At 39.5% G+C, this 25200-nt stretch overlaps 1 protein-coding gene across 3 annotated transcripts; it reads right to left on the bottom strand.

The window, feature by feature from the left end:
* Nucleotides 1-996: 996 nt before the first annotated feature.
* On the bottom strand, nucleotides 997-24669 carry slc35f4 (solute carrier family 35 member F4). Of its 3 annotated transcripts, none has more exons than XM_037796134.1 (7): nucleotides 24221-24669; nucleotides 5847-6147; nucleotides 5088-5307; nucleotides 4853-4978; nucleotides 4559-4751; nucleotides 3599-3688; nucleotides 997-3068 (listed from the first exon to the last, which is right to left on the bottom strand). In XM_037796134.1, the coding sequence occupies exons 1-7, from the start codon at nucleotides 24504-24506 to the stop codon at nucleotides 2827-2829; spliced, it is 1458 nt and encodes a 485-aa protein (XP_037652062.1). In that variant the 5' UTR covers nucleotides 24507-24669; the 3' UTR covers nucleotides 997-2826. The 3 variants fall into 3 exon arrangements, with proteins under 3 accessions (XP_037652062.1, XP_037652063.1, XP_037652064.1); XM_037796135.1 differs by having other exon boundaries at nucleotides 24293-24669; XM_037796136.1 differs by lacking the exon at nucleotides 24221-24669 and adding an exon at nucleotides 12101-12800.
* Between the last annotated feature and the right edge of the window lie 531 nt (nucleotides 24670-25200).

Below are 25200 nucleotides of genomic sequence, written 5' to 3'. Positions count from 1 at the left end.
ATGATAAATAAAAATGAAAATCTAAACAAAAAAAGTTATTTATTTCCACTCATTTTTAAAAAAAAATCCACAGGGAGTCACTGGAGAGCCTCTCCGGAGCCGCAGGTTGCTGACCCCTGACCTAAGGTTAAAAGTTTAGATACCCTTACCCGAAGTAGAACAAAGGACAACAATGTTTTTGCATAACTTTAATAGCGTATGTATATTTTAAATGGATGGTTGTATAAAAATGTTTTAATGCTAAATTATTTTTTCTGATTGATATTTTGATCCTCACCAAAACCGAAAATAGTGATAATGTAGGCTTTTGAAGAAGTCTACATTACAAGCCTACAAAGTAATTGTTTCATCAATACCTTTGTCCATCTTTGAAATATACAAACTTAAACACACACATGAATGAAATTAAAGTAAAGAGAACAATCATCCAAAATTGAGTATAGCAAAAAACTTTCTTTATATTGTATGTTGTCTTTGAATAATATACAGTATATGATGATACTATGAGCCAACAGACTGCATGACACAATATTTTCAAATGATTTAATTGAAAACTTTGATAGAATTAATTGAAAGAAATCAATTATTAATCATAAATTGAATCATAAATTAATTATTTATATACAGTATAGATATACAGTGGGTTCTTCCGTATTGCCTTATATACTTGGTATTTTTCCATTCAAATCAATGACATACAGATGAAATTTAGCCTTCTATTTATCAGTCCTACTTTTAAAATGTACCTAGTATAGAATACATTGAATAAAGTGATATTCTTCATATCACCTTAGCTAGCTAGTAGGTTGTGTGTATTTTTCTAAATGTCTCAAATAATGTCCTATATTTTATGGTACTTATAAGGGAAACATTAATTCACCCACAAACATCTTTTGTTTCTTTCGACTTTCTTTTGACTGGGAGTTTGAGCAGGCGCTATTTCCATGATCCAAGTGCGTGCAGTTGCTCCTGTTTTTTTGTTGTAGTTTTTTTTTTAAATAAAACGGTACGTTTCGGACTGTAAAAAGTGAAGGGATCCAATACTGCCCTCTGAAAAAGCGTGGGGGGGACAAATCCTGTGAGTCGCCCCTCCCCCCCCCCCCCGTAAATTCTGCCCTTGCTTTTCAGCATCCAGCAGAACTACTCTATCATGCAATTAAGATTTGAACATTACACATTCCTCTGCTACGTCTACAGTAGCAGTTGTTAAGCTGAAAGTGTCACATCGGCAAATGCTTCATTAGAGGTCTCAACTCACTGACTGCACTCCAACAACCATAATGGCACTGTGGTGTTAGACTCTTGGGAGTGTGTGTACATGTGTGTGTGTAAGAGTGATGCAGAAAGACTGAGAAACTATTCTCCTGACACCCCTCATCATCTCAATAGCACTATTTGAACTAAAATGTAATTTTGCCACCATGGTATGTGACACTAGAAAGTCATTTTTACGAGTGCCTATCACAGTGTTATGCTCTACAGGCAAAACATGTCCCATGGGCTTTTTTAAAATTGCCGGGCAGATAGGTAGGCTACGCACTATTACCACAGATTGTGTGTATATGTGAAAGAGGATAAATTATAGTATAAACAATCATTCTCAATCTTCTTCAGTTTGCAGTGTGTGGGTGTGTATGTGCGTCAGTAAGTGACAGCTAAGTGCAGCACAGAAAAGCATTGCATAATATATTATAGCAAAGAGAATTCTGTAAAGTCATCGCTGCTAAATCAATGCAATGCACTTAAACAGATTACTAATATTGTATGAACCACACCGCTCAGTTCTGCTAAAAATATCTGGTCATGATACAAATGGTTGAAACAATAGTTTGGCTCTCATACAGTCTTATAAGACTGTTTCCACAGTTTCACTTACGAAAAAATGGTGATCACGCCTTAAACCTACTGTAACATTAAAATATATGTCTTGACTAACATTAGGCGTTTGGCATGATTTCATGTTGGAGAGCGAATTCAAATGGAACGAAATGCAAGCGGGGCCATAGAAAAGGATTTTAGAAATACTGAGGCCATGAGTCCAAGTCCACCCTGACCAAACAGATAACAAACAGCATTAATAATAATTATTATTATAATAGTAATAATTGTAAAAGTAAATAATAATACAAACTTGTAATGGTAATATATTTTGTGAAGCTTTAAAGGCATCATTAGCATTGTATGCATCCTTGTCAGTGCTGATTTAGGCAACACAGAAATTACTGAGAAATCTAAAGATGTTCCAACATATTGTTAGAAAACTCAGTACTACAAGTACTACACTGCTAATTTGAGTTTTAAGTCTTTTATTATAAAACCAAAAGAGCCTGTACATTACGCATAATATAATTGTCATTCTTGTATATAATGCTATTCAATAAGACTGAAAATAATACTCTTATTGATACAGCTCTAAATAAATATCATAAATACATATAAGATTGAGCCAAATTGGCCCTGCCAATATTCATATTCACAGAATACAGTCCGCAGAGCAGGTCAAGGGAGGCCAGTCAGCTCTTGGTTTGGGTGCGTGCGAGGGACAGGACTGAGCGTGGAAAGTATTTCAAGAAAGTAATGAACACTTTCCACCTTTTCAACTAGCAAATTCCATGAATGATCTCCTTTCCCCCCTCCTGTAGTGAAGTGATGGAGGCAGAGATGCATCTCCAGAGTGAAGTTCACGACATCACTTCCTGTCTTCCTGATAGAGAGTCCATGTGGACCAAACATCCCGCCACACCTCCTGTGGTGGGCAATGGAGGATCATGAGCAGACAGGGCTTTAAGACTGGTTAGCAGAGGCTACTAGCAAAGCTCATCTATGTCATGCCAAGGGAATGGAGACAGTGCCGTTTGCTCGACTGCGGCTTCGAGTGTTGACGCTGGTTTCTGTGAGCTCCTCGCCGTGTTCTTCCGGCTTCTTGTCTGCAATGTTGGCCAGGAAACGCAGAGTGACTGAGTCCCACTCCTCTGGCAGCAGCAGGAGCAAGAAGCCCAGGCAGATGATGCAGGTGGCTGCCAGGCGCACCACACTGAAGATCACCTCATGTTTCAAAACATCTACGGCTACAGCAGGTGAAAGAAAGACAGGAACAAAAGAGAGAGACAAAGAGTGTGACAGGGGAGGAGGGTGGGGGAGAAACACAAACAAATTGAGATTAATTACATAAAGTAAGATAAACCACAGGACACTGCGGCTGTAGGGGATGAGTGTAGCAAATGCGGCTTATAATCAGCACAAGCCATCCACTTTATCCTCTACGCCTTTGCGGTCTGGAGCCCTGGGACAAGTTGCCGTAACCCACTGACCTTCATGCAGTCCATCGTGGTTAAAGAAAAGAACTCGTCTGCAGGCATTTAGCGTCGCCTTAGCAACCTGATCCTCCCTCAGCGAGAGAATAGTTGCAGGGTTTGTTGAGGCACACTGATGATTGGGTTTCCAGGACGAGAGAGGCAGACTTGCTGTGTAATCTGTTTGCTACAGTGGCCCTAAGTGCTGACCTCTCAACACAAAACCACACAGTATGTGCAGCCATTTACTCTCATTTTCAATAATGATTAGGAAATTGCAGGTAACACTTATTAAGAAACCCTACCTGCATTGCCCGGAACACTGAGGAGTGTCCCTATGGAGATGAGAATGGGGTACGTCAGCACCACACCAACATGGACCAAGATGTTGAACACTGTAAAAGACATCAAAGAGGTTGAAAACATCGGAGTACAAAGGGATTAGAACTGAAACGACTGGTGGATTAATCAATTCGTCGATCGACAGAAAATTATTTACAAAGAATTTTGACAATCGATTAATCATTCAATTACTTTTTTTCAGCAAAAACGTCAAATGGTCACTAGTGCCAGCTTCTCAAATGTGAATATTTGCTTTTTTTCTATGATAGTAAACTGAAAATCTTCTGGTTTTGGACTGTTGGACGGTCAGACAAAACAAGCCATTTGCCAACCAGGGCTCTGGGAAATTCAGGCATTTTTCACTATTTTCTGACATTCTACAGATTAAAGGTTCCCTGTGGAGGTTTTTTAAATAGTAATATGGAGCAATGTTTTTTAGTTGTGGGTCCCTTATTAGTTTGTATCGTGCACATGCGCGAGGACGCACTTGCAGATGTGCAACCACGTAGCCGGTGTGTTTTACATCCTGCTGATGGTTTGTGGCAGAATGCACTAAAAAACGTATCGTCAAGAAAGGCAGTGAATAAGAAGACTGCTAGCAAGTAAACATGCGCATATATTTACAATGTACAATTTAAAATATTTAAAAAACTGTCTTTACAAATATTCTGTGACGAAGAAAAATCCATTCAATGTATTTGTTAGACCTCAAGTATACACACAATGCGTTTCAGTGAGAAACACTAAAAGTAACACACCTAAAGTCTGTTTGCAAGACTCCACAAGACACCTTTAATCGGAAAAATAATGTAAATAATTATTAGCTGCAGCCCCAAAAATGAATTCAAAACGCCTTCCATGGAAACATGGGTGAAATCATGATCTTCACTCTTTTCTCTACTAGGATGTATATGCACTCTCACCCAGCCACAGTCCTGCCAGTCCACACAGGTATCCCCAGGGCAGTGAGGACAGTGAGCCCCAGTGCTCCACCTTGGTGAAGTAAAGGATCAGGGGCACACAGGAGATGAAGATGAGGTTGAAGAAGCCCATGGTGGAAAGGAAATGAGCCACTTCTCCGAGGTTAGCACTCCCCAAGAACATCTTGAACAGCACCTGGATGGTGAGGAGACAACTGTTAGTTTACACCAGTGACTATACAAGTATTTAAAGTCAGTGCAGTCCCACAAGTGGTTCAAACTGTAATGTGGTCTAACCTTGTAGAGGGCTGATGTGGAGGCCGAGCCGACAGCCAATGCCACGCCCACAAAGGAATCCCCATGGAAACCGTCAGCGTAAGCCATCATGACAATACCTGTGATGGCCATAATGGCTGCCACAATCTGCAGGTAGAGATTCAGAGCCGTCAGATCAGTGGCATCAATACTCCTCAGGAGCAAGAAAAACAGTTCTTGAAAGTATTATTATCATTATTGGAGTTTTCATACAGACCCGAACACCCATGAAACGGTCCTTGAGAACAATCCAGGACAGGAGAAAGACGAATGCCTTGTGGCAGCAGTAGAGGGCAGAGACATCAGTGGCGGTCAGTTTCTTCAAGGCCATGAGGTACAGGTAGTTGGTCAGTGTCCACAGGATTGAGAAGGGCGCCGTTCTCTTTACGAAAAGCTTGAGAGTCATCCCATCCTCCCCAAAGAGCTTGCTGCACTCCCTGTTTGAGAGAACAAACACAGAAGGGTAATAGGAGTGATGTCACCCTGTTTTTCTTCTTGGAACAGCATCTTTGTTTGTCAGGCTTTTAGCCTTGCTATCAAGAGGACCGATGCTTTGAGGATGGAAATGTTGGTTGCTTAGTTGCCCGGTTCCTCGTGGACAGTCAGGTAGTTTAACATGTGTTGCAGGTGAGTGTAAAGAGCAGCAAGCCCTCTAGGGGGGCCCTAGTGGAGCTTTTATAGTCTTGTTCTACTTAGATTACACAGTTAACATTGGTATTATTACTTTATTTGGCTAAACATAAACACAACTAGATGACTATTTCTCTTTACTTTGGTGACAAACTTCTGTCTGTCTGCTATAGCTCTATACGCTCTTTTGTGTAGCAGCAACAGTAACAGTGGTAAGCACACATATTGCAAAAGCTTACTATAAAAGGTTCTAAGGAATCCAGTTGGGCAGATTGTGCTTTTCTTAAGTAAATGTTTTCTGAACTTGTCCTTATTGGATTTCAAAGATCATTTTGTAAGCAGTTACCTGAATTTCTGTATGGGAGTCTGCTTCTCCCGAGTGGTAACCACAAGTCCGGAGTAGTAGATGGGGAAGAAGAGGATGTTCCAGTTGCTGCTGAACCAGGAGATGAAGAAGGGACAGGAGAACGACTGGAAGGTCAGCTTAACCACCTGAGTGGTACCCACCCAGGAGGAGGAGACACACAGCACCAGCAGCAGGCCGCCCAGCACCTTCAGAGCTGTGTTGGTACATGTCTGATAGGACCGGCTCTCTTCGCTGGTCTCGCTGCCCGGTGTCTCTGCATGAGACTCTGAACCATCCTCTCCTGATGGGAGATAACAAGAGAAGAGACAATAACAGAAAGTGCATGGCAGGATCTCTACATGTGGGCTCTACTTCCTGTTCAAAGACAAATGACAACAGAGAGCCTCAAATAGGAATCTATGAAATTTCTAATTACAAGATCTCAATGATTTTTTGAGGTTGACATTTTTGGCTTTTAGTTAAACTTCTTGACAACCATTTGATGGATTGACATGAAATTTGGTACAGATATCCATTGTGTCAAGAGGATGAAGCCTAGTGAATTTGGGGATCACCTGACTTTTTCTGTTGTGCCAACATGAGGTTCACATTTGTGGTTTTGAGTGAAATATCTCAATATGTCAATATCTCAATAATAACTTTGATGATCCCTAACTTTTCCTCTGGCTCCATCATCAAGTCAAAATTTAAATTAGGCCCATTCTATATATAATATATGGTTTATGACCAAATACTTGCAAAACCAATGATATCAGCCTGAGTTCAACTGTGTGTTTTGTGCCAATTAGCAAATGTTAACATGCTAAACTTAAATGGTGGCTGTGGTAATCATTAAACATGCTCAACATCAGCGTGTTAGCATTGCCATTGTTATAATGTTAGCATGCCGACATTAGCATTCAGCTCAGAGCTCCACTGCTGTGCACATGTACGGCCTCACAGCCTTGTTCCTAAATCATTTACAGTATATTGGCCAAACTGCATTCTGTACGTATGCTTTGTATTACTGTACAGGAAGTAGCTTGTGTCTCCCTGGCTGGGCTCCAGCACATAAGCATACATTGATCAATTGCCCTCAGTGATCACTACCACAGTTTGCATTTCTTGCTGTAAAGGCGTTGATGCATAAACCAAAGGCTTTGTTAAAAATGTGCTGAGTTAGCATTGTGGCTGTGCATGTCACGAATAGCTTTGTCGCCTCATGATGCAGCACGTACTGTAGGCCTACACCCGTTGTAGTCAAGTGTGCACAGAAACCCGATGCCCAGAAAGCAAGAGTAAACCTAACCACATGACATTCCACAAGAAAGTCATGTCAACCTTGGCAGCCTCTGTTTGGACTGTTGGTACATTCATGCAATGGAAATATTGCCTTTGACATATACTGGAAGATTGAAACGAGAATTTTATGGAGTAACTGGGAAAGAGGTATCACCTGACAAATTATACCCCGAAAACACCTAAAGATGGATGGATGGATAGATGGATAGATGGATAGATGGACAGATGGATAAGAGGGGACTTCTTACAACACCTAAAGATAGATAGATAGATAGATAGATAGATAGATAAGAGGGGACTTGTATCTAATCTTAAGCCAGTGACGCATGGTTGATCTGGCCCAGTGCCTTAATGGACTGCGGGACTGAATGGCTGAACTGTGCTGTGTAATATGTGAAGTGCTGTGTGCGTGGGCATTTCCGGAGAGAGCTCAGATCCGTTCTTTAACTTTCAACAGTGTGATCAATTTTCACTGGGGCAGGAAAAAAAGATGACATGTGCGGCTGGATGTTTGCTGCCTGTGCTCTCTTTGCCAGCTCAGCACGTGAAGCTCTACCATGGCTACAGACACTAGAGCCCTGCAAGCACTGGAGCTTGTACCCGTAGTATCTCCCCTCTACAGTAGCAGGGCATCTCGGGGGTGATCATAATTGCATCTGATAGTCTTTTGTTTGTTAACTGCAATGAGACCTCGGCAGGAAGTCAAGCTATGGGAGTAAAAGTAGTGTCACAGATAGGTCTAGTGAAAGTAGATGGCATCCACATGTAAATTAGAGCTTCAATGATTAATCAATTAGTTGATTAATTGTCAACTAGTCAAATAATTGCCAACTATTTTGATAATCAATTTATCCGTTTAATTTTTTAAGGAAAAAAAAGTCTAAATTCTCTGATTCTAGCTTCTTAAATGTGAATATTTTCTGGTTTCTTTACCCCTCTATGACAGTAAATTGAATGTCTTTGAGTTGTTGACAAAACAAGACATTCGAGGACGTCATCATGGGCTTTAGGAAACACTGATCGACATTTCCCCCCATTTTCTGACATTTTATAGACCAAACAACTAATTGATTAATCGAGAAAATAATCAACAGATTAGTCAACAATCAAAATGAATAGATAGTTGCAGCCCTAATGTAAATAATTATTAACTTCCTCCAAAAGAAACACGTAACACAGTGTGTGGAGCACAGAGTCTTTGATCAAGTAACCAACGATAAGAATATTGGTAGCAGTTTCGTTTGTCTGTGTAAAGCATTTAAAGTGGTGAGATGCCACTTCGCATCATCTAAAGACTCAACAGTTTTGCCAAACTTATAGTATATATCATAGAAGTTTTTATTGGACTTTAATAGTTGTAATCCACAGAAGAAAAACCACAAACGTGTACCATGATCCACAAAGATTTCCATATATCCACAAACATGTATTTTTTAAATTTGTGTTTTGTGAAGTCAAATCCATAAAAATACAGAGCGATTTGCACATACGCATAATTTACCCTGTAAACACAGATTTTATTTTTACATAAAAATGTTAAAGGTTTACATGGAAAGTGATACTATATATATGAGCTTAATGAATGCATGAGATCATCGCTGGCACCCACCAGTAAGAGTATTAAAGCTAAGTCATGGCTGTAACTGTTATACTCAAGAAAGAACGGTGAATATAAAATAACAGATCAGAGTCACGTTAGTGAGAAGTTAAGAAAAATAACCAACACCACAATTTAAAATGCTCCATTACAAGTAAAAGTTCTGCATTTAACATCCTAATTAAGTATCGGTACTTGTTCTACAGAAAATACATGCAAGTACCAATGCATAAGAAGTAGCATTTAACTGTTGTTATAATGTTGGAGCTTGTTTTAATTACTCTATATACAGTTAGTCCAGTAGTTCCCAACTGAGAGGGCAGGCTAAATCTGAGGGATCGTCAGAAGATGAATGTGGTCGTAGAGAGGAAAACAAACAACTTCTGCTACACAAATTTGTGTTTATATTTTGGACTTTTCTCTAATATTTGCTTCTTTTGTGAAATTTTGGAAAATTCTACCTCATTGGGTCTCAAAAAGTTATTTAAATAAAAGTTTAGAAGGGAAAATGTGTATTTTAAAAGCTCATCATCATGTTTTTTTTAAAATGTAAAATCTTAATCTGAAAAGTAACCAGTAACTACGTCTGTCAGATAAATGTAGTGGAGTAAGAAGTACAATATGAGATGTAGTTGAGTATATCATAAAATGGAAATACTCAAATCAAGTGCAAGCACCTCAAAACTCTCCTTGAGTAAATGTAATTAGTTACTGCTTCAGTGCAACGCTGGCCTGAGTCCGTCCACACTGCAGTATCAAAATGTCCCAGTACCATGTTTAAAGCCAAGAGACCAAAAAAACCTTCAAACTATAAAAAACTTAAGCATCCAAAAAGTGTAAAACTAATGATGACTCCCACTAACAACAGAGTCAAACTCTTTTCCAGTTCAGCTCCATTCATAACAGACTGTGACCATCACCTTAGAAAACTCTCAGGTAAAGTGTTTCACCTTATAGTATATCCCAGCTGGGAGCAGATCTACAGGATGTGGTCAAAGCAAAATGTTCAACACGACACAGTTTATTTTCTACAGGATCATCGAGGGATTTGGTCTAATTTCATTCCGTCAGAGCAACGATTCTTAATCAACCTAATGAGCCGGGTGGTTGCTAACTGGAAAACAGATCAGATATTTCTGCAAGAGAGAAGCAGCTCTTTCATTCCTTTTTTTCCTCTATGTCTGCTTCTCGTCGTCCACCGAGCAAGATGGTTCGTGTTTCATAGCACCGACAAAACGTAAAGCTTTTAGTGTTGGATACGGGCTCTTCTGTCCTGAGGTAAAAGCCACTACTGATCTGGTGCCAAGATGCAGTAATATTATAACTCTACTATTCCCCCGCCTCATAAAAGCAGCTCTTGTGGCCAAAATTGTATTCTCATAACAGACAGAATTATTGCTGACTAATATTACTGTTAAAAAAAGTTGCAAAGGAAACAATAACGCCTGACAAACAAGACCGACTGTCAGCACAGTATTGCAGTGAAATACTTCATAAAGTAGAAAAGGTGCTATTTTGGGGTTAATTTCAGTCAACTCAGTGTAAGTGTACTTGTTTGGTTCAAATTAAGGAGTAGTAATCTTAAAGTACTTAGACTTATTAATTGAGCGCCAGCTGTCAGAAATAATTTGGTGCATAATTATGAGCCATGGGATGTTTCTTTTAAATAAAGATGATGATTCAGAATCCTAAGGAGTTAGTAGTTAAAAAGTCATGACATAAAAGTATGAATAAAATGCCTAAGCATGGAAATGTACTCTCCACAAACACATCAAAACACTAACATCAGAGTCAGAATATCTCTTTAAAGTATTGACTCAATTTGAGACAATATCTTTTCTGCCTCTGTCAAACAAGAATACACATAATGTACATTTTTAAGGCTTCATGTAGGCTATAATGCTAACTATATTTAACTTGAGAATTTGAAAATACATGGAATAGTTGGCTAGAAAATTTGAAAGCGTTACTATCATGCCATTTCATTAAGGAAATCACAGTGCTGCACAGGATCACTCACTACTACTGGCACCCTTTAACAGAGCTCATCCACTCTGTGTGACGCAGCACGCTGCTCAAACCTCACATTTCAATCCATTCTGTGTTTTATCCCCGCTACTGACACTTCATGCCAGTGACATTGATGGATGGACCCCTGCCGGAATCCAACATGAAGCTCACAGTCACGTCTGCGTCAGCGTTAGGCAGGCTTACCACAGGTCAAACAGCATCAAGTCTTTATCTAATTATAGGTCTGAAGATGAGACATGGTTATGATGATGATTAGCGGTATCACTCTTTAATCTCTGTTGCAAAAGTAAAAAAGGTGGAGGGATTTAGGTGAAGTTCAGGGGCTTTTAGTGATGAGGATGCTGAAGAAATGCTCAGTTAGATGAAGGAAGGACATGTGAGCAGATGTGAAAGCAGCTGACTTGGAGCCTGTTTGGTTTTATTTTACATCAGTGCTGGCTGGGCAGCCAAAAACATATGCTGCTGCTACAACTACACTTCCTGTCAACACATTTAGCTTCTCAACTCTGCCAGCAGGAAAGTGAAATGATACAAATGTGCTTTTTTACAACCATCCAGAGGTCAAAAGGTCCAGATGGAAAAAAATAGCTCAGTTCAGAAGCTGGTTTTTAAATTTAAATTTCTGGTATCACATGTTCAAAGTGAATGTAGCACACCACGGTCTTAAGTAGGACACATCTAGGGCTGTGTATTTGCAAGGATCTGGCGATACGATACGTATCATGATACGATTCTGCGATACTGTAAGCAAGGCGATATATTGTGATTTCTTTTACTCTAATTTTAGGAAAGCTGTCATAGTATAAAGAACACACCCCCATGCATAAAATCTGAGTAAAAAAAAATAATACTTTTTTTATGTATATCTTAACAGTGGGATCTGCACTTGCATTTATCACATTTATAACGTCCAACACTACTTTTAGTGCAATCTGAGCCACAGTTTGCCACAAATCCTTACATGGAAACTGTTAATTAAAAATCAAGTGTTTTTGAGAATCAATATCACAAAACATAATATCGCGATGCAAAGTGTATCGATATTTTCTTACACCCCTAGACACATCCGCATCACACTATTTGTGTTTCATATGAATAGCTATACACTCTATACACAGCGCATGTGATGCCTTATGGGAAATAAAAATGTCGTCAACTGTAAAACCTGTCAAAACGTAAATAAATAAAAGTGCTCCACAGTTTTTAAGCAGCATGACTGAGCTGATGCTGCCATCAACTCAGTTCCTGCGAACACATACACATGAAAACAGACATAGTTTGGTTATAAATGGCATCCTGGGCCTCTCTGGTTCCTTCAGTTTACCTTCAGAGATGGGGCAGGTCAGGACCTGAGTGCTGTACGAGCTGAGAGGAGCCACTCGGGCTGAGTGCTTCTTCATCCTCCACTGGGGGCACAACACACTGTCCTTCCCTGGGAAGTAAGTATATGTGTGTGTGTGTGTGTGTGTGTGTGTGTGTGTGTGTGTGTGAGAGAGAGTAAGAGTGCCCGGGCTGCTGCACACTCAGCAGCTCCTCCTGCTAGTGCCGCGCATCCTCAGACTCCCAACTCCTCCGTTTCTTCTTCACGCTCTTGATTGCCCTCTCCCCACCCCTCCTCCCGGATCTCTGTCAAACTCTTCTGTCTTCTTGCAGGCACTCCAGTCCTGACTCTCTGTTCCTCTCCAGCCCAGCGCGCTCACTGTTACTGGTGCTCTGACTCTCTGTCTGTCTGGATAGTGACACAGCTCAGTGGAGATAGCTCAGTGGGAAGTGCAGTGAAGTGGAGACTCTACTGTTGCACTGTCACGCCGTGATCCAGCGCTGCCACTGTCTCCAAGGGAGACTGAGCTTCAAGTGTGTGTGGCACGGCGCAATCACTCCCCTCATCTCTTTCAATCCTCCACCCCTCGTCTTTTCTCTCCGTCGCTCTCTCGCTTTTCCCCTCCTCTTCTTTTAGCTCCACAAATCAGCAGCTTTGTTTGGAAGGTAACCAAGCAGCCTGGAGTAATTATGCTGCGTTAGCTGCTGCCCCCTCCTTTCCTCCCTCCTCCTCCTCCTGTCCTCCCCTCTCTACCTGACCAAACTCCTCTCACTCCTTCCCTCCCCGTCCCTCTCTATACACTCTTGTCCCCTGTCTTCCAATAACACTCTCTCTCTTCTTGGCACATCTCCTGCTCTTCACCACTCCTTGAGAGTCAGATTATCGGTAGAGTTCTCTCCTGCAACAACAATACAATTGAGCTCTGGAAAAGACAACTATCACAGAGACATGACAATCCCATACATATCAAATCTGTCATCCACTGAAGTAATCCTAGTGCTGTGAGGGAGAAGGGAGCCTCTGCCCACATGGTACTCACACCACTATTGCGCATCAGTACTAGAATATGCTACCCACATGATATTTCCATTTCCAGACGGCATAAAGGAGAACAAACCAACTTTTGAAAGGAATACTACTCGTACTACTCGTGTTTGTATTGTACTGGACATCTAACTATAACATTTACAACTTTAAATCAACAACGCATCCCATGTTATCTGTTGCTGGCATTATGATTGAACTACAAGAAACAGGTGAACACAATCTGTTTGTCATTCCTCTTAGTCTGATCATATTTCTATTCAACATATCAGCACTTTTTTTTGCTTCTGCATGTTTAAAGCTAGAGTGAAGATACTGGTAGCATGTGAAACTAGAAGTAGTACTAAAACTAAGGAATTGGTATCAACCATGTTGCTCGTCGCAAAGGAGGCTAAATAACGCTCCAAACTTGCCCTAAAGTTTGGCGAGGAAAAACTGGCATGGCCATTTTCAAAGGGGTCCCTTGACCTCTGACCTCTAGATATGTGAATGAAAATTGGTTCTATTGGTACCCACGAGTCTCCCCTTTACAGACATGCCCACTTTATGATAATCACATGCAGTTTGGGGCAAGTTATAGTCAAGTCAGCACACTGACACACTGACAGCTGTTGTTGCCTGTTGGGCTGCAGTTTGCCATGTTATGATTTGAGCATATTTTTTATGCTAAACGGAGTACCTTTGAGGATTTGTCATTGTTTTGTGTTGTTAATTGATTTCCAATAATAAATATATACATACATTTGCATAAAGCAAGCTATTTGCCCACTCCCATGTTGATAAGAGTATTAAATACCTGACAAATCTCCCTTTAAGGTACATTTTTAAACAGAAAAAAAAGTGTGATTAATTTGCGATTCATCATGATTAACTTTAAAATCATGAAATTAATTGTGATTAAATATTATAATCGATTGACAGCCCTAATAAGCAATAACTTGACACTTTGAAATTACTTTTAGAGAGCTGTGTCTCCCACCACCCAGCTCGATTGCTCTGCTTGAACAAACGCTATGCTTCATCACTTCAACCCATCATGCTTACTGTAAGCACTTTTGACTGCTGCTTCTTCACTTCTATTTAAGTAAAACATTTTGCGCAGGATGTTTACTGGTAATGGAGTGTTCTTACATTAAATATTTACATTGTGATGATGCTTTAATAAAAGATTTCAATACTTTTTTTCCCATCACATCATTGCACAGTCAAGGGAAACCCTCTCATCAGCAGAAGGTGTGGACCTGAGGAGGGTCAGTCTGGGCCATGCGAGTCCCCCTCGGGACTGTGGTCCGGAGTTTCCATCTCTAGGAAAGCCCTCCGGTCATTTTATTTCCAGCTGTGGTTTATCTGCCTGAAGACTTAATGGACCTAAATATTACTTGGGCCTTTACATCAACAACATATCAGTGTCTCGTGTATGCGGTCAGACACATGAGGCCTTGCAGCCTGTAACGTGATCTTAATATAACCTATGCTATGCTATGCTTACCCTCTCACCAGGAAAATCAATACTAGCCAAGCCAGGAACAGTAACACTATGACCTGAGATAGAGAAAGCACTCAAACATGCAACGTGGAAAATGCAATGTCTATGTTGCTTTGTTAAGAATAGTAAATGAGTGCTATTACAGTCATGTTTGCTCCAGGATTTCTGTTATTATATCAGTATCACCCCTCCCTTCCTGTCTCTCCAATGCTCATCAGACAAATCCTTGGCACTTTTATAGAGAGCATAACAGATCAGAGCACTGCTCTGTGCATTCCTCAGGCTGTGAGAGACAGCACAGTTATTGTCTGGCTGTTTGTTACAATAGAAAAACAATGCAGGGCCACGTTCCAGTAACACCATGGTAATAGATTTGTTTGAATGCAGGATTCAATATTGAGGAGGCACTTTGAAAAAAAAGCAACACTCGGTTGTCATTGTTTAGGAAGATGCCGCGGTGCGAGCACACTTATTTCCCATGGCCAACACTAATGCATTGAGTGATGTCGTGAGAATGTGGCTTGATTAAAATGTTGAATGCTGAAACGAATGTTTGGTCAGGTGTAAGCAGGGGATGAGCTGGAGGTATGGATCCCCTGAGACAAGGAGGGTTAAACTTAAAAATAGCCCTGCTGATGAGTGGAGCCAACAGCTAGACAGGGAGGGGACAGAAAAAACAGTCCAGTCAGCAGAGCCCTGGATGCTAATCGCTATCAGATTAAGAGAAATACCTGGAGCATGTGCGCTACAGGAGGTCACATCTCAATTTCAAATATTACACTCAAAGTGATTGTTCCTTTATCTATTGTGAATTTCATATTGCTTTTAGGTATAGGTACCTTTAGCCTCACACATCACAAGTTCATTGACAGCTCACAAATTCACTCGTATGTTTGTTTTCTTTCACGTCAGCAGCTGAAAATACCAGATTATTTGTCAATTTTCTGCCTCTTCATCGGTTTTTGCAGCCAAAAAGCACCATAAAATGTACACTTCTCAGTATAACACTATAATTCAACAGCACCACAAACTACTGCTCCAAAATGACCATAAAGTTGAATTAATACCTCTCTAAAATAGCTTCAACAAAATCCAAACATCACAAACTTCTATAACCTAGCTCGGTGTAAATAATAATAAACAGTAAACATGCAATGGTACTGATGCATCACAGATCAAAGCACAAAATAGTACAGCATCCTCTCGCTTTACCTCCATAGCAACAGCGGGCCTTGTGTGTACTGATGCACTTTGCCAATTCAGGGTCTTTTGTCATTTAGATTAACCAATGCTCCTCAGTTTATGGTGCAAGCTCCTTTGTCTTTAGCCCCTCTATTTAACTCATCACATCTCAGTGAGGACCAGGAGCAGAGGACGACGACGAGAGATGAGAGACAGAGGCATGAATGTTATCTGCAGCTGATGTTAGCTGTAGTGGAGACTGGATAGACCATGAATCAAAGTCCTAACTGTTCCACTCATTGGACCTCATATCATCAACTCAACTCAATGTAGTTAGTACATTGAAAGATGAGGACACCTAGTGGTGAATATGGTGGACTGTGTTACAGGTGCATAGACGGAACATGAAGACAGACGTTCCTAAATGAACCTTTTAGTACCACCAGTGGAAATGCACTGAAAACATGCATTTGTAAAACTCAACAGCAATGTGTCTTTCAGAAACAGTGTTGGATAATTCATATAGCTGTAGACAGTTTTCACAGGGCCTATTTCCTCTGTAGAAAGTAGTCCTGATGAAATCTATTTACAGCGAGGTTTGTGCATTATTTATTCCCAGTTACAGATATTATTGGAAAAGAACATGGCTGTATTAGCCTTTTATGGGCCCCCAGGGCAAAAGCACCAAGTAATGGGTGTAATAATTTGCAGCTGAACAGGCCTTCTGCTGCACAGTGAGATGTGGCAACAACAAAGGAGACCAGAATATTCAATTCTACATAGACATAGAAAGCAGTCGCACATTTTGGCGTGATGCCGAGATTGAAAAGTGGCTGATGGTGTGCAACTGCGTAGGGAATGGGAACCGCAGTGCATTCTGGGGTGCGCCGCCAATTTGGACAGCAGCTCTTCACCGGTCTGTTCATCTGTCAATCGTTCATCATCAGAAATGTATAAAGTACGTGCTGACAGAGGCAAAGGGGCGATATATTACTAAACTGAATTTAGTTTATGACATTGATAATTAGGAATTAGGAGGACCTTGACATTTTGTCACCAATTACAGTCAGTGATGTGTTTTGGTGTTACTGAACACCTGTCAGCAGATCAAAATATGTTATTCTTTGGAAGCCGATGTTCGATTTTCAAACAGAGTGATATATGACATTAAAGGTCCAATATTGTGCTCATTTTTAGGTTCATACTTGTATTTTGTGTTTCTACTAGAACGTGTTTACATGCTGTAATTTTAAAAAAAAACTTTATTTTCCTCTACTATACTATACTTTTGGCCTGAATATACCTGTATTTACCCTCTGTCTGAAACGCTCCGTTTTAGCGCATTTCAACGGAATTGCAACAGGATTGCGTTGCTAGGCAACAGCTTGGGTCCATGTGTACTTCCTGTCAGCTGATGACATTCACATACACTGCAACCAGGAATAAACTAGGACACATTTAGAATGTTTATGTTTAAAATTGTGTCAAGGGTCTAAATATTGTATTTTCGTGACATCACGAATGGGCAGATATCCTGACAGCTTGTTTCAAATGCAGAGTTTCTGAATACGGGCTGTGTGTATTTCCCTGTGGATTGAGCGTTTCGATACTTTCACAGTATTTATATAGGACTTAAGCCTGCTTTATCATAAAAAACATGAAAATCTCACTTTTTTAAAAATATATCCCCTTTAAGAGCTACAAGGCAAATGCAAACTACACTCATCCAGACAAAGTTAACTAGCTGATGTTGTGAAAACGGATTACTAACAAAACGTTGGCTAGTACTGCACTGAATCTATCGGTATCTTGTAAAATGAAACCCATAACGTTATCCTACCTTTGTGTCTGACTGTATACTATATATACTACAATTCAGCTTTTGAATCTTATTCACTGTGCAGTGTTTTATGTTTTTTTTTTTTTATATATTTTATTTTCAAATTTTTTAGTTAACCAAATATACAAAACATGCAAAACACAAACATGGCTCCAAATTCCCTCCCTATCCCACCCACATACAAACTGAAAAAGAACCATACTCAAAAGGAGTAGGCTAGTTAACGATCAACTGAATTAAAAAGGATAAAAAACTAAAAAACAAATTAAATACACAAATAAATAAATCATAAATAACGAGATGCAGTGTTCTGACTTATTCATTTGACTAATGATGTATAAAGTCTGACAATTTTGTTATATCAAATCCGATTATGTTATCTTTTTGACACTTGCAGTAAACAGCCAGCGGATGGCACTCTCACCCTTCATCCTCCAAAAATGCGTTTTCAGTCCACAATGGCGGCATAAATGTCTTCATGACACCTCCTTAAAATACATAATCAGTATTGATAACTGTTATTCCTACTAAAGTCTGCAATGGCACTAGCTTTACTAATTCTATGATGCTGTTACTCTCTGTGACCACTGGAGGGCATTAAAGCTCAGGATTTATAATGCACAGGTCAGGTTAGCAACAGGCTGTTTTTATTTACTAGTTGTTTAACCTAAATAAAGTTATATTTTTAAGCATTAGCAGTTCCTGAGTCTACCTCTATGTTGATGCTAGGAGATGTTGATCTGTGTATTTAAAATCACCAGTGTTTGCTGCCCTCTAGCTATTAAATATAAATAATCATGTCCATCCAAATTAAAAGCAAAAAATATGAACATCATAACATTATATAGACTTTCTCTCAGCACCCCCAGCTCTGACTGACTTCCAGCATCCCTGCTAGCAATTATGTACCTACATCCATGGTGTAACATCGGTACCCAACATGGCATCGACAACAGACATAGTCAGAAGTCACATGACTGCAAGGCATCAATTGGAGTTACAGAGCTACTGACCTATAGTTTATGCCACTATTGGTCATATGTTGTAGTGCTGTACGTCAGTGACTAAATATTTTTGGCTGGCCCCTGCTGTTGGGCTCCTATTTTGTGTATATTTGTGTATGTACCCAGTCACCTCCAAGTTACCTTTAAGTACATAGCACACACAGCAGACTGTAGGCCTAAATGGCAGCTTCATTATTTGCGCTCCAACCAGTGCTCCTATGCTGGAGTACCTGGCTGGCCCTGCCTGTGTCTCTCTACAAGACAAAGCCACATCATGATTAGGTAATAATGCAGGACCTGTCTTAGTTGATACCGTACTAGTTTTTCAACAAATTTGCAATTAATCTAATTACCTTGGGGCTTTTGGGGCCCCAGCGCAGTTGTTCACGTAGCCCAGATGGATCAGCTAAGGCAAGTTGTTATCGAGTTATTCAAATTACATTTTTTATTCACTGCTTTGAGCACCACAAGTTTAGGGTAGCAGCAGAAATCTCAGGGATACACATCTCAAAACAGGTGCACATAACATCCAACAGCTATCAGAATGGCTAGATACCACTATGGGTAAATATATATGTTTGCAGTGATTTTAGTGAAATAACCCTTTAACTTAGCCCTGGAAATGTAGCAGATTTAAAATTACACAGTATGCTATATATATATATATATATATATAATTGTTTTAGTTTTTTAGCAGTGCAAAAACAAAACAGCACTGACTTTATTAGTACAACAATGAAAATGACATGAGACATAACAAACAAAACAAAACAAACAGCAAAAACAAAAAAAGGATGAAATAATAGTCATAATGATTCCAGTAATAACCTCACAAAATAAAACAAGATAAAACAATAACAATAATAAAATAATAATAATAATAATAATAATAATTAAAAAACAACAATAAGAACAATAACATAAATAATAATAATACCATAAATAATAATATTAATACTGTAAATATTATTATTATTATTATTATTATTATTATTATTATTATTATTATTATTATTAATAATAATAATAATAATAATAATAATAATGATAATAATAAGTAGAGGGGAGCTTGTTAGGATATGTCCATGTGTGTTTGTATGTACAATGGTTTGTGTTAAATGGGTAGGTGAGTGATACTGATGAATGGGCCCAACATCTGTGAAATGAGTCTATTTGGTTGTTTTTTAATGCTATTTGTCTTTCTGTTGAAATGTACTCAGATAGTAGTAGGTGCCACTGGGATGTTGAGACGTTATTTCGGTCTTTCCAGTTTAGTAATATTGTTTTTTTAGTGATTGTTAAGGCAACTAGCGCAGATTTTTCATATTATATTTCATATAATGACAGTATGCGATACAATTAATATATTAAATACTACTTTTTTAGAATCTAAGTATAATTTTGGCTTTTACAAAACCCAATGAGCTGTGGTATAAAAATATATCAATGTTCTCATTCTGATTTAATCATGGAGATAGTAATTAGACTAAGTACTATACTGACATTTTCTGTCTGACATGTCATTAGAGGATGTGGAGGGTCACTTTATTGTTGTTGTTAGATTTACAGACCAAAAGAGGGCAGTGCTAGGCTGCTGACCAGACTGTTGGTGTACTCCGCATGATGGAAAGACCATTACAAACCTTTCACATATTGTGCCCTTCTATTATGTAATATTACTTTTGGTTTACAGAAAATTGCACACATGGAAAAAACTTCTCATCCATTAAGAGAATTGCTGTGGCCAGCCAAAATACTTAGTCTCCTGACACACGGTACTACAACATGTGACCAATATCCCAGTGTCATGAGTACAGGTCAACAGTTCTGTAACTCCTGTGGAGAAATATTGCAGCCAGGTTTTTGCTCATTCAAAGGAGCGAGTGAGACTAACAGCACTCCAGGAGTCGTTCAGGCAAAGCTCATATCCCATTCGACTCTAGGCTAGTTATAAATAGCACCGAGTGAGCAGGCATGGGAACGGGACAGTCCAAAATAAGTGCGTGCACATACAGAGTGTTTTAGGCAAAGTCTGAGGAAGACGGTGAATTCACCTGCTGTTAACACTGGATGTAAATGGTTTCCAAAATGCAAAAATGAATTACCAATCAGTACCAACATGAATGGATTCAAAGGCATGTCTATTTTTCTTTGTATATCTCTTCAGACTTTCTCTGTAGACTGACGTGCTCATAACAACACACCCCATTGTGATAAATGGTTGCATTTCACGCCCATCCTTCAAAATGTTCCTCTGAGTGCCGGTTTGTGTTGTTGTTGTCATGCTGTGATGCCGGCGGTGAACAACACAGACCCAGTGCTGAGTGGGACTGCCACCTACAAGCACCTGTCATTTCTCAACCAGCACCATACCTATCTACCCAGCGGGGATGCGTGCCAGCGCTACAGAATTGCCCTTTTCTAAATTGCCTACTCAAAACAAGGTACACAGCAAATTATTGTAATAGTTTTGTGGGAGATGCTGAGGAAGCATTTCCTGCACACACCATTGTTGTTTGCTCCAGCAGGAGCTAAGTGGGTGCTGTAAGAATATGTTGTCCTTTCATATGCTGATGTTAAGTCAATTACTTGTCATTTTTCTCTTGAGCAAATAGTTGTGCTATAATGTGCATAAAGTGGTACATTAGGAACTATTGCACCTTGCTTGTTTAGAATGACATTTACCTTCTTACTTTCAGCATTATATCATGACTGTATGCATTAGAGCCCAGAACCTGTCACCAAATGTAGTCCACAATCCCCCTCAGGGGAATCTTCTAATTCAACGCAGATGGCAAGTGGCAATAATAAACTGGCACCAGAATCTTACTAAATATATCATTACCCCATAGGCTTGGCAGGGTGAGCCTACTGTTCTATTTACGTGCTGCTTTGTCTTACCCTTCATGGAAAATGATACTCAGCAGATTGAGGGACATATGATTCTCAACTCAAGGTTTACAAATGTGTAAACAAAACAAACTAAAGAGTTGTGACGCTTTCAGGCAGCATTAAAATAAAAGTGACTTTGCGCATTATTGTTTCTAAGAACTATTAAATACGAGTGTGCACATAACCAGTCTCCTTCGCAGTGACAGCACCAGCATGTTTAATAGCTGTGCAAGCAGGAGAAATGTGACAAGTATGCTGCCCTCAGGAATACCTTCTGTTGACTCTGGCATGCATAAAATCATTTGATGGATAGATGGAGAAATGGTCCAAGGCTACAGATGGCATATTTCATCAGAGGAATGGAAAATGCCTCTCAAATCAAATAACCCCTCCGCTCGCAGATACACTGGCTTTTATAGTCTTGGTGTGGATGCTATTACAATCCACACCTGCTCCTTATACATGAAATTACAGCACAGATGACACCCCATCTATCATTTTGGTCAGCTTCAGTACAGTATACATAATCAATGATATGGGACCGACAGAGGCCTCTCTACTGGGAACAAACGCTGCAACTAACTGCCATTTATTTGTGTTGTATTCAAATGTCTTGTGTTGTCCGACCAACAGTCCAAAACGCCAAATATATTCCGTTTGCTTTCATATATATCAAAGAAAAGCAGCAAATCTTCACATTTGAGAAGCTGGAATCAATGAATGTTTGGCATTTTTGCTTGAAACATTACTAAAAGGTTAGAATTGATTGTCCAAATAGTTAATAATAGTTATCGATTAATCGACTAATCGATTCCCAGCGCTATTGGGAACAATATTATCTCATGATATCAACCCTTTGATGATAGTGTATGTTGACATTGATATCGTGGATTTTGCCATTCAAGCATCAATAAAATAAGCAAACAGTTAGGCCATTTAAACTTTTGAAAATAGCTAATGAACAACAATTATTTCTTGCTTCTACAGTCTATTGCAAAAATGTACTCATAACACGATATTAGCCTTAAATCACTTTCAGTACCAGAGCCAAAACTCTTGTATTTGTTACACAATAAGTTTAAGAGGTCCTTTAACTGTTAAAGTTGTTCAATCTGTTTTTAATTTAAAGTTTTGGGTACCCCTCATTAATCAGGTGTTCTTCTAAAAGACTAATCTGGGCGAGTAGATAGATTCTCAAATGAAAGTGTGTGATTGCATTCATGGTTAATCTACTGCAACTGACAGCCCTGATAAACAGGAGGCAGTTAATGAGAGACAGGCTCATTTCCTCTTTCCTCAGCCTCCATCTACAGAAGCATTGAGGTGCTCTCAGCTCATCCAAAAGAGCCTCAGCTGAAAGTGATTGAATGAGGCCCTATCTGCGTACGCACTTGTGCTTTCAGACGTAAAACAAGTTTGTCAGAGTAATGCGTTGTGTCACAGAGTACCAGGGTTTGGGACTAGATCTGAGTGGGAACGTCATAACATTGGGAGTACATCTCTCGTTCAGACATTCACCTCCAAGTCATGAATTTGCAGCTAAGCTTTTATGTAACAGCCAGAGGGAGATGTTGGTGAGCTTACGTGACAAGTCCAATTCATTTAGGGGTGAAAGTGTACCAGCATCTGAAACACAAGAGGCTCACAAACACATGACCAATTCGATTTTTGGGGGATTTATTCAAGAAATAGCACCAGTTCATCCCTATTTTAAAGAAGGATGACACAGTACAATGAATAGGCCAATTAAGTAACACAGAGGTGAGAACCTGTGACTTTTCTAATGCTACAAACCGTGCTCTGCACTCTTTGCTTCATTACCATAAAGCCATCTGTAAAAGCACTGATTAGCTGCGCACAGAGCATTGCAAACGTTTGTTCTTTTCCTCTTGTTATAATCCCACTGGCAATACTTCAACAGAACTGGAGGGCACGATTTTAAAGATCATCCCTGAACAAAGTGCACCATCAGCTCTCCTCTGCAATCCCAGCCATTGTCTCCGAGTCAGCAGAAATACAGAGCATTGCTCTACAAATCAAAACGACGTTGACAAATGAAAACTATAGAGAGGCTTGAAGTATTGAAGCGTTGCTGAATATCTCAAGCACGTCAGGAGATAGCTGGCAATATTCACTGTGTTTGTCATTGGGGAAATTGATTGTTTTAATTAAACATTTGGAATTCAACCTGAGGCTGCCATGTAAAGGATTGTTTATACAGAGTCCCACAACATGAGTGTTTGATGTGGACAACATTAGGCTACAGTTTAAACAAATCACCTTGAAATTGAATTTGAAAATGACAGCTTAATTTGTGCATGACACTTTGCTGTGTAATTGCACAGCCTGGTTTGTTTCGTGTCTCTCTAATGTCGTGTCTCAGAGATGGATGGGCCAGCAGCATCACCCAGCCTCCAGCTCACAGTAGCAGTGATTGACATCATGCAGCTCCATAAAAGCCATAATTAAAACCCAATTATCCAAGTTTGCAATAGTGGATTTTTGCAATATCCTAATTAAAAACAAGATAAGAAGATTCGTGCATTGTTTTTTCTTCCTCACACACCACCGGCACAGACTATTTGTTTTCTGTGTTAGTATCAAATCCCTCCATGCACATATTTATTTCTATAAATGATATAAATTGTGTAAATCTTGAATTCAGGCTATCTCACCTCCTAGGACAGAAAGGCGTGACATTGTCGCATCCACTGATGATGCCATCACTTTGTTTTCTTTGCACTCACTTCTATGACTGGAGTATCCCGGGTTGTAGCCGTAGTAGCCGGTGATCCTCAGGATCCGGTCCTCTATGTCGTGCACCCCGTTGGCTGTCACTTTGGAGCCGCCGTCCGTGCAGACAGAGCAGCTGCCAGCGGTCGGTAAGTGCGTGTTGATGAGGGGCTCCAGCCGGATGCAAGGCTGGTCTGCACTCTCCAAAACACTCTCGCTGCTCATCATTGTAGGTCCGAGCGGACAGAGATGAGAAGAGAGCGAGGATGAGCCCTGATCACCATGCAAAGGGACCCTCTGGGCTGCATCAACAATCAGCAACAAGAGGAGAGGATATCCACATGCACATCCACATCCACATTCCTCCAGTGATGCTCCAGGATGCAGAGCAAGGTTATCTCACTCCAGGAGCCTGGCAGGTACCAGACACCAGGGGGCGTGTCACTACTATCACATGCTCTCAATTCAATTAGCTGTTGGAAAAAAGACAGAGGAGCCAACATTCATTACAGCCTTCATAAAAAATCTTTTTTTGTTATGTATGTTTTTTTTTTGTTTTTTTTGCTTTGTTGTTTTTTTTTTAAATTTTTTTTAACTCTACTCTTTCTTTTTGTCATTATTATTATTATTATTATTATTATTGTTATTATTATTATTATTATTATTATTATTATTATTATTATTATTATTATTATTGTTATTTATTTTCTTGGTTTTGTTTTGTTTTTGAATGTTGAGGTTGTTTTCTCTCTAGTATACTTGATGGGTTTGTCTGTAAGCTCATCTACTTAAAAGTTGTGGATTGCATATATAAAAACAGCCTTGAAAAAAGGGAAAAAATAAAGTATATATATATAGAAAAATAATCTTTATGGCATCTGACATCATAAAAATACTCAATGAAATAAAGTCTGAATGAGTT

The sequence above is a fragment of the Sebastes umbrosus genome, chromosome 16, assembly GCF_015220745.1.
Source record: "Sebastes umbrosus isolate fSebUmb1 chromosome 16, fSebUmb1.pri, whole genome shotgun sequence".
Classification (NCBI taxonomy): Eukaryota; Metazoa; Chordata; class Actinopteri; order Perciformes; family Sebastidae; genus Sebastes; species Sebastes umbrosus.
This window is presented reverse-complemented; position numbering and strand designations above follow the sequence as displayed.